General features: G+C 47.1%; 1 protein-coding gene across 2 annotated transcripts in view; it reads left to right on the top strand.

The window, feature by feature from the left end:
• Nucleotides 1–2,653: 2,653 nt before the first annotated feature.
• The window catches only part of TECRL (trans-2,3-enoyl-CoA reductase like), a 45,283-nt gene continuing 37,146 nt past the window's right edge, over nt 2,654–10,790 (top strand). The window contains exons 1-2 of one of the 2 annotated variants that reach the window (XM_048510331.1): nt 2,654–3,158; nt 6,689–6,740. In XM_048510331.1, the coding sequence (XP_048366288.1) occupies nt 2,934–3,158; nt 6,689–6,740 (277 nt within the window). In that variant the 5' untranslated portion in view covers nt 2,654–2,933. The remainder of the gene's footprint in view (nt 3,159–6,688; nt 6,741–10,790) is intronic. The other variant, XM_048510332.1, reaches the window with a different exon arrangement.

Raw genomic sequence — 10,790 nt, 5'->3', positions numbered from 1 at the left:
AAGGAGCTTGTAAGCTGCTTTGAGACTCCTTGCAGGAGAGAATGGTGGGCTATAAATCCAAACTATTCTTCTTTCAAACAGCTGCTCAACAGCAGCCATTTCAACTCTGCCCCTCTGAAATGGGTATTTAATCTGGCTGAGGGTAGGGGTTATCTGTGGGTTGACATGCACATAAATCCTAGAGCTGTGATTTGTGTGATGAAGTCTATTCCCAGCAGCAGAAGAAAGAATTCATTACCAAGTTTTGTATATCAAAGTCCATGTACAGAAGGAAGGGCTTCATTTCCAAGGAGCAGCTTGGAACGTGTGGGAGACATAGTGGGAGGTGATGATCATTCCACTGACAGGAGCGGCAAATGACAGAGAATGTTTGAGCAGTCAAGGGCGCTACAGATCCAACGCAGAACAGCTTAAGGAGAAAACTCAGCAGTAGCAAAGAAAGATCCATATGATCCCCTACAGAAATGGCCAAGCTAAGAGGGATCCAAAGCACCCAGGATTTTCACAGATGACAATTGCACTGTTCCACCTTAAATATATTTGTCTGCTACCCTTCATTGAAAGCATCTTGGGACAGTAAACTGGGGACTGCTCTCAATCTTACCCTCACTGCAGCTCCACAGGTTAGGCTTGCCCAGGGGCATCTCTGCTATGAGGACATAGGGAGTCAAATGTCCCTGCCCCCCCCCCCCAATTTGGTCATGTGCGGGGGTCCGCAAAATATTCAGGTTTGTTTGTGAATTTTTTTGTATTGTTTAGTGTTTTTTCAGGTTTTGGCCTGCAGGAGGCACAGTTTTTAGACCACCAAAATTTCAAGGATTTTACGTGAGACTCTCCTGATGATACCATCCAGGTTTGGTGAGGTTTGGTTCAGGGGGTCCAAAGTTATGGACTCCCAAAGGGGGTGCCCCCATCCTCCACTGTTTCCAATGGGAGCTCTTCCACCCCTCCCTCCCTCTGCTAAGGGAACACTTCAGATTGATGAAGAATCTACAGCAATCCTTAGAGCAAGACCTCCCCCTCCCATTTCTACCACATGGGGGGGGGAGTTTACACACATAAACAAGCAACCCCCAACGTTGTGATATACAAAATAATAAAATCTCTCCAAAAAGGGAGCAAAGCTATCCCATCCGCATCCAAAGTTGTGCATGCATCTGCCTAGCTGCATGCTCTGAGCACCCAAAAAATAAAATGAAAAGGACATGTTTGTTGTTAATCCGTTGCTGTACACATTTGGGTGAAATAGCACTCACAGTGGCTGCCAAGGGGACTAAATGTGCTTGGGAGACATTTCTGAAATGGCAGGCTATCACACTGGTTGGCAGTTCAGCAGAAACGAAACTGACATGATATAAGGCAGGAGAACGGGCTACAAGGCAGGAAAAATAAAGCAGTTAGACCCGTTCTGTTCTCACGGAAGTGGGTTCGACCCAGAATTTTTTTAAAAAGATTGCGATTTTGGTGTTTTTTTTTAAAAAACCTGGGTTGAGGGAAATATACGGATCAATCCTGCTTTGAGGAAGGGACCCCTGTGAAGTTCTTCTCCAAACTGGGATATTTTCCTTCGTCAACCTGTTATATTTATACTGTGCAGAATTGACCTTAGTTTTGACCTGTTGCTTGCTCAAGGGACTATGGGGCTTTCCCCACTCACCTTCTGCTGCACGCCGCTCTCGCGCCCCCTCAGCGCGCGTCATTCCTGGCGCGCTCTCGGGGTTCCCCACGACCCCGCGTTCCACGTGGGGTCATCAAAAGGTGCCGTTTCTTTAGCGCCAGGAATGACGCGCGCTGAGGTGGTGCAAGAGCGGCAGCGTTGGGGCCACTCAGCTGCATGGTTGCTGCCCTTGCAAGTGGGGAGCGCTGCTGGACCCCGCACTACTTTCCCGGAGTAGCGCACAGCAGAAGGTAAGTGGGGAAAGCCCCTATGTTTACCTTCACCTAAATTTTTTTATTGTTGTTGTTATTGTTTTAATTTGGAATGTTGTAGCTAGATGAATATAGACATGCAGGTGGCTTGATGGTACCTGTTCTGATGAGAATGGTTGTATCACAGAGTTATGATTCGAGAGGCAATATTTGCAGTATGTATGTGGAATCCAGTTTGTTCTGTAAGTGCAGTAATATATTCAGCATTATGATGTTCAGAGAAAAGATCTTGGTTTTAAAGTTTGCTTTTCAATTGAAACCACAGAAGCGCCGACCCTGTGCGCTCCAGGTCTGCAGCCAGATCAGAGGCATGTGTGGAAAGACAAGGGGATCCTCGGTCCTAAATGATACATGCCTAGCAAAGCTGTGACAGAAAACTTCACCCCAGCTTTTGCTATCAGATGTCAGTGTGATATAATTAAAAATGGAAAGCTGCCTCCTGCACAGGATATTCTTGGCAGCACAGAATATTTGATAATATTTGGCAGGTCGATCCTTTGGCACCCCAAGCTTAGCTTAGACATGCTCTGCATTAGCTGTTGAAATCTCTGGCACAGATGACATTTGACTTTTTCATAAATGGACACATTTACACTCCAGCTTCTGTAGATAATGGCTGCATTCATTGCATACCACTCTGGGTTCTTTTGCAGGGATTTTTTTTAAAAGGTTTTTTTTAGGCGTCAGCTTGCCATTATTAGGAAATCAGCAACCGAGCAGGACATGCTGTTTCAAATAGGGGTTTTAAAATAAACAGGGGGGGGGGGAGAACCCTCACCCAGCAATGCCACATATCACAATAGCAAGCTAAATATAGTCCTGGATTACAGAGCTATTGTTTCCAATTCTGCTATATAAAACTTGGGCTCTCCAGAAGATGGAATGCCTCTTGACCTTTTGTGTTCCACCAGCCTGGATTTGTATTTAACTGATGCCAGGACAGCAGACTGGCCCTTAGAGGTGTCTTGTGTTGATATGACAGACCTTGGTGCCGGGTCCTGGCCATGTTCCGGAGACGCAAGTCCAACACTTTGGAGCACAAGAAGAATCTTGCTGTTCATGGACCAATGCCTCACAATGACATGAGATCTTTCTTCAGCCTGTCTCAGCTGGTCCTTTCGGCGGGCCACTTGAGGCCACCACCAGTCATCAGACATTCAAAAATCACGTACTTAGAAGTGGAGATTCTTGATGCCCAAAGCAAAAAGCAGATCTGTGTAGTGGACAAGGTAAGAAGGTGTGTATTTCTGTGTGTCCAGGCTATGGAAAGCATGGTCTAACAATCTGACTTCAGCACTAACTTTGTATAAATATATGATCTTAATGGAAGGCAGTTTTCCTTCTGCAATATTTTTTTTAAAAAACCTTTTCATTTACAGCCACTTTGTGCTCCCCTCCCTCTCAGAGCTCAAAATGTTTCTGACTGATCCAACTAACAGAATATGATTTGCCAATCATAGGTGATGCTCCTATTGCACATTCTAGTTAAATGTGTACATTAGACAGTGACAAACAGTCTGCTTTAAACGCACCTTTGGCAGTTTCCTTCTTTTCCCTTCCCCAATTATTACTTTCTCTCCAATTCCTTATATGGGACATTTTAGTCTTTTCCCCTGGCTGGCTCTCTCTTCTCCCCTTCCCCCATTCCTGATGCCTTGTGGTCATTGTGCTCTTAATTATAGTGATAATTCCTTATCAATCCCCCCTCCATTCCTTGTAGACACACCCCCTGTTTCCCCATTTTGTTAGCAAGTGGTGTATGTAGGGAGGTTAAAGAGCACCGTTAATATCTAATCTGGAGGAACCGGGTTTTGATTCCCCAAGCTCTGCCGCCTGAGGCTGTGGAGGGCCTGATCTAGGGGAATTCAAGATTAGCCTGGAGCACTCTCCACACACGCAACACCAGCTGGGTGACCTTGGGCTAGTCACAGCTTCTCAGAGGCTCTCTCTCAGCCCAATTCACCTACCTCACAGGGTGTTTGTTGTGAGGGGAAGGGGGGAGAAGGAGCAAATTGTAAACCCCTTTGAGTCTCTCCTGCAGGAGAGAAAGGGGGGGGATATAAATCCCAAACTCACTCCTCCTCCTCCTCCTGCCTCCCTCCTCCTCCTCCTCCCTTCCTCCCTCCCTCCTCTTCTTCTTCTTCTTCTTCTTCTTCTTCTTCTTCTTCTTCTTCTTCTTCTTCTTCTTCTTCTTCTTCTTCTTCTTCTATTTTCTGCTCTCTTTTCCCTTTCTTTCTCCCCCCACCTCTTTCTGCCCGACATCCTTGCATGGGGGTGGACAGAACAGGCAGTCAGCTCACTTGCCCAGCCGCCCACCCTGCTGCCTATCCCAGTCACCATGAAGCAACTTGCTAGCCTCAGTTTTCATTCCCATCTGTAATATGGGTGGATCATTTTCCAGGAGTTGCTGCAAATGCTCAATCCATTAATAACATCTTGTGTATTGTTGTGACTTAATGTGTAAACCGGGGTGCTCTCAAGTACTTGCTTTGTGATCACAGGGGTATGGGACCCTGGAGCGTGGTAACTTTATCTACGCTGGTCTATTTTCAAGTACAGATGTCAGTAGGGTTGTCAGTCTCCTGTTTGCGGCTTGAAATCCATTTCAGCTGATCTCCAAACTGCATAAATCAGTTACCCTGGAAAAAATGGTTGCTTTGGAGGGCTGAGTTCCCTCTTCTCCTTTCCCAGGGACAGTCCCCCAGTCCCCCACAACTTCCCAAGCTAGATAAAATGCAGAGTATAGATATTTATTATTTCGGCCTTTTGCCCAGCCAAGAAAATGCAGAGTATGATTCACCTGATCTGGAGAGAGGCTGATGTGGGGACACCTTTTCTGTCTTTTCTTTCCATAGGAAGGCCTTTACTTAATAAGTTGCAATAATATACAAGACTACAAATATAAACTAATCTAGCTAAACAGAACACTTCTAATCTATATACAGCGCACAGCTTTCTAAGCACACAGCTTACCCTTCAGACAGCTCATTACAGAAGAACAATATGCAGAGTAGGAGGTTACATATAAAGGTTCTGAACTCCAGCTTAGGCTCAGTCTCATACATTGGATACATTATCCTGCCTCAGCAGCAAGCCCCCAATTGGTCCATAACTTTCCCTTCAAAGATCTACACTTGCTACTTTTTCACTGAAGCCTAACTGTCACTTGAACTTTACATGACCTTTAACTTGATGATGCTTTCTGCTGGACTGAGAAGCTGAACATATGTTCATCCATTTTGTTTCTGTCGGCCATTTTACTAATCCTGACATTTTCCACCTCATAATAATCCCCAGATTATCTATCACCTTTGTTTGCTTTTGTAGCCTCCCTGCCCCAGTCACTTGGGACAGCATCTAGATGGGTGTCCATCAATCCCACGAATCTCCTTCTCCCCAAACTCCACAGTGCACAGCAAGTGAAGAAAAAGTCCATGCACCTGAGGCCGTTGTATTTCACAAGGCAAAACCAAACCAAACACGTTTCTCTTTGATTCATGAGTAACTAGCTAATTCCTCCCTGCAAGATGGGAGAGGTCAGGAGGGGGCAGAACAGCCAAGGGAAACCCACGAGGGGTCTGCACATGTCCCCTTCAAGTCTCATTGACCCTTTGGGGCCTCTGTGCACAACCTTGTGGGGGCTACTGGGGACAGAAATGGTTGCTCCCCTCCCCCTGGGCTACATTCACACCCCTCCCCCTTTCCACTCCAGCCTAAAAATAAGCCAGTTTAAACCTCACTCATTTCAATGGTGAGATTAAGTCCAAATTATTGTGGTTATTAACTTTATTTATACCCCACCATCCTCCCCAAGAGGGACCCAAAGTGGCCCACACTGTTCTTCTCGCCACCATTTTATCCCAACAACAACTATTTGGAGTGGCATTGTCGAAGGCTTTCACGGCCGGAATCACTGGAGTGCTGTGTGGTTTCCGAGCTGTATGGCCGTGTTCTAGCTGTCAGGCTCTCGCACGTGGAAATAACAGAGACTGTAGGCAAATCCTAAAGCAGTTTATTTCTATAACACATAGAGTAACAGAGAAAGCTGAATCTAAGCTCTCCCGCTTAGATCCAGCGATTATATCCTTCAATTCCCCCCCCATTTGATTCCCACCAAATGTGTTTCACAAAGTGTATAACATTTGCACTACAGAGCTTCAAGAAACCTGGGAACGTTCACACCTTCCCGCAGGAGGGCTGGCGCCAGGGAATTGCCAGGGAGGGGAGAGGGAAACAGGAAAGCATTTACAGGAAACGTTTGCAATTCCCACACAGCAAGACATCTAAGCACTGACAGGCATGGACCTGACACTAGCAGCATTCTCTCCTGACGTTTCGCCTGCATCTGTGGCTGGCATCTGAAGATCCTCTGAAGATGCCAGTCACAGATGCAGGCGAAACGTCAGGAGAGAATGCTGCTAGAACACCCTAGCTCCCATAAGCCACAGACCCAAGGAAACCACACAGCACTCCACTATTTGAAGTAGGTTATGGCTGAGATTTGGTGACTGACCCAAAGTTGCCCGAGAGGCATCCATAGCAAACGAGGTGAGTTGAATCCTGGTCTCCTGGCTCCCAGTCCAGCACTCTAACCTTTATAGTGGCTGAAATCTTCCCAGTTAGCCCAATGGTGCATAGAAGTGCTTAACTACGGCCTTTGGAGCACGAAGTGGCACAGGTTTTTTTTTCTAACTTAAAAAAAATGCAAGGCTGGTGAACAGGAAAGAGCAAACATTTTCTCCCCCTCCCCTTTTTTCAGATACCGCCTTCATCTACACTTCTGGATGTAAAACATAAGTTCCACAAAGTATGTAAGTACTGGGTTGTTTGCAGCTGGCAAATAAGTTCCTTCCAGTCATCTGAAAGCTCACAGCTGCATTTATTGGAGAAATGATGCCCTAGCAGGCTAGTGTTCAGGAACAAGCTACGAGTCAGGTTGCCAGGTCCCACCTGGTCTCTGGTGGGGGATGGCAGGGTGGGCGGGGTTGCCAGATCCAGGTTGGGAGTCTCTTGGGAATGTGGTGATGGAGGCTGGGGAGGACAGGGACCTCAGCGGGGCACAAGCGAGCCACAGAATCCACCTTTCAAAGCAGCCATTTTCTCCAGGGGAACTAATCTCTATAGACTGGAGATGTAATCCCAAGGGATCCCCAGACAACTCTCACTGGAAGAAAAGACTGGGCTTTCTTTGATGTGCAGTGAATATGTAAAGGTAAGGTGACCAGCCATCCCACTTTTGGCGGGACACTCACGCTTTTCCGCAATGTGTCCCGCGTCCCGTGGGGTTTTTAAATTGTCCCAATTAGGCAATGCGCTCCTGCGGCCGCGCGCTCCTCCTGCGCTGCCGCACTGCCTTCTGGGGCGCTTCCCTGTTTCCTGACCGGGGAGCGCCGCAAAAGGCAGTGTGCTCCTGCGGCAGCACGGGTGCGCACGTGCCCTGCATTACAGGAATAAAAATCTGGTCACCTTATGTAAAGGTGAAAATGCTCCTGTGCTTTCCTCATGTACACGACATTCAATGTGCTGGCTACCTGCTCATTCTGCTTTCTGACTGCATTTCTGTCAAGATTAAGGACATGCACTTTGTAACACATCTGCTAAACAGTGTTGCCTGGAGTCCTCCTTGAACTGCAACTGATCTCCACCCTGCAGGGATCAGGGATCTGGAGGAAATGGCAGATTCAGACGCCGGGGTGGTGAGAACAGACCCTTCCTCAAGCCCTGCCTTCCCCAGGCTCCACCCCCAAATCTCCAGCAATTTACAGATTTGGAATTGGCAATTCTTCTTCTCAAGCCATAAACCGAGCTTTTGGTCTACTACACCTGTTTATTTTTGTTGCCTCTGCTAGTCCAAAGAAATCCTGGTTTCAATCCCTGCTTTATCACTGAGTGATGGAGGGCCGGCTCTCTAACTCCTAGGATTAATCTATTGACCACAGTTGGCCTGGGGAAAGGGTTGCCAACCAGTGGGCGACTGGCTGTGGCAGGGAAACAGGAAGTAGACATTGGCCACAGTCTGGACACCCCTTCTAGGAAAATACGGAAATTATGGCACAGTTCTCTGGAAATCACTGGAAACTCTATGGCAATGGTGACTTCTTTTTTTAAAAAAAATCACCTGCTGACCCCTTTTCTAGGGCAGTGGTGGCGAACCTTTGGCACTCCAGATGTTATGGACTACAATTCCCATCAGCCCCTGCCAGCATGGCCAATTGGCCATGCTGAGAACATCTGGCTGATAGGGGAGTGCTCAGTCCATAGTCTGATGGGAATTGTAGTCCATAACATCTGGAGTGCCAAAGGTTCGCCACCACAGTTCTAGGGGAAGGAGTTGTCAGACGGTCTTCAACCGACAGCTGGGGAAACACTTGTCAGGAATGCTATAGGCTGATCCTGACTCAAGGAGGGAATTGGACTAGATGACCTGTATGGATCCTCCCAGCTTCATGATTCTGTGATTATATCTTTTGCTCCCAATTGCGGAGGGGGGGGTGAGAGATGGGGCAAAGTACATGGTTGTTGTCATGAGCTTCCTGTTGCATAGAAACTGTGCACAGTTCTAAGAAAATTTATTTAAATTGGTCACTTGATGAAAGCCACTTTTCAATCGATTATTTTACTTGAAACATATTCACTTTACAGTCCAATCCAGAGCCATGAAAATTGGCCCTTAGGAACATCAGCTCCAGCCCAGGAGTGCCTCCTCCATGACCCCACCATGCCAACACAGCTCGGGGCAGCCTCCAGAGACGCACTGATGTGGAGAGAACTGAGCTAACCCGTGGCGAATGTCTCAGGACCCTTGCAGCAGTGTCGAGCCTGGCCAGTGGATCTGCTCCCCCCTTAGCCAGGCCAGGAGTAGAGATGCTCCAGGGGAGGGCAAATCCACTGGCATAAGCCTGCAGTGACTCCAGAGGGTGATTCCCCCACCCTGGATTGGGCTGCCCAACAATTATTTATTGGAAAAAAATTAAACTTTTCGAATTACCCAAAACTTGCCGCCATCCACTGCTCCAAGCTTGCGGTAGAAACTGCAGCACAAACGGCTGGCTGTAGCTCCCTGGCACAGCCGATGCTTTGTGTGCTGGAGGTCTCACTGCCCTCCAGCTCCTGCGTCTCCCATCCTGCAGGGTGCTGGGTGGATGAATGATCTGATGATCTGATAGATCCTGAGTGTTAGAAAGGAATCCTAAATAATTTTGGGTCAGTAAAGGGTGAAATAACTCACACCGTGGCCTACCCATGCTACTTTGTTAGAAGGAAGGTGATATAACCTGTAACATTTTTCTTCCTCTTAATCCCTGTTACATGGTTTTACAGACCAGAAGTAAAGAGAGTTCAAAGCATTAAATGCGGCTCAGTGGCACACCTTTGATTTTCAGTCCCACCAATTAAAAGTGTTGCCCAATAATTCCTTTGATTCTTTTGCTGATTCATCTACCCATGAAGTCATGTTAAGGTTTATTTAGCCTCACTCACAATCTTTTATGGCAAAGACTTTTTACCTGCCATGAAAGTTGGCTAAGCAAAACCAGCCTCGGTGGGCAAGACTCAGCCGTAGCGGTGCTTATTTTATGTATGCATTATGGTTGTCAACCTTTAGTCAGGACCTGAAGATCTCCCCAAACGACAACTGATCTTCATGTGACAGAGATCATTTTGGAGGGTGGACTCTATAGCATTATCACCAACACTTCCCCAATCTCACTCTCCCGGGTTCCACCCCCAAATCTCCAGGCATTTCCCAACCTAGAATTAACAACCCTAGGTTATAGATTCATTTTAACATTTGTACTCTTTCCCCATGGCTCAAGATGACTGACAACAACACATGGCCAATGAAGGCATCCAACAAAACTTCTTCTGTCCTCCCCCTAAAGTCCTAATGCAGAGAAGCAAGAATGCCTGCCCCTTGAAGGATCTGGGTGAATGAACCAGCCATGCAATACCTCCTAAAAACTTCCCAGGACCCTTAACCTCCTCAGGGTGCCCAATCAGTAAAGTGGGAGGAGCCACAGGAAAAGCAATCAGTGGTGGTGAACCTTTGGCACTCAGATATTATGGACTACGAATTCCCATCAGCCCCTTCCAGCACTTGGCCAATTGGCCATGCGGAGAAGGTGATAAGTATCAGTCCATGGCCATCTAGGGAAGCGCCAAGAGTTCACTGCCTGAAACACTCTCTGGGTAATAGATTGTAGTGGATGCCACATAGGATCCCCTGAAGGAACAACTGGAAGGTGGGAACCTGGAGACAGTAACAGTTACATGGGGTTACTTGGGGAGAGGCGGGCTTTGAGTTATGATCCCAAGCCATGCAGGCCACTAATAATAAGCACCACCTTGCTCTAAGTTAACAACCAGTTAAACTGTTTTCAGAAAAGTCCAATGTCCTTCTGTCAGCTGGAGCCTGGCCACAATGTGGGTACGACTGTTGCTGCTCCATTCTGAACCAGCTGCAGGTCTTTTTCCTTTCTTCAAATTCCACTGATTTTTGTTCCATGTGAGAGAATGAGCTCTGGGCTTAACTTTATTGAACTTAAACAGGCATAATTGTGGCTGGTCCTGCTCTCTCTTGCTCTTCAACTGGATCGTGTCGCATTACACCCTTCCCAAATGTCTCCTTTCCCTGAACGGCTCAGCTTCTTTCCCAGGCCTTCTTCCGCTCCTCCTGGCCCCAAGAGGTGGGGGTGCTCTTATCTCTCTGCAGTTACTTCGAAGTGTTCTTGAGAATCCTCAGACAAAATTCCCTTCCGTCCACCTGAAATGACATTTGGGACATATCTGTTTAAGAGCACAGCCACAAAATGTCCTGATGTGTTTTACTTGCACATAATTTATCTCCTCTGGTTGACATGACA

Source organism: Sphaerodactylus townsendi, linkage group LG11, assembly GCF_021028975.2.
Source record: "Sphaerodactylus townsendi isolate TG3544 linkage group LG11, MPM_Stown_v2.3, whole genome shotgun sequence".
Classification (NCBI taxonomy): domain Eukaryota; kingdom Metazoa; phylum Chordata; class Lepidosauria; order Squamata; family Sphaerodactylidae; genus Sphaerodactylus; species Sphaerodactylus townsendi.
The sequence above is the reverse complement of the archived record's forward strand: the minus strand, read 5'-3'. Positions and strand labels throughout refer to the sequence as shown.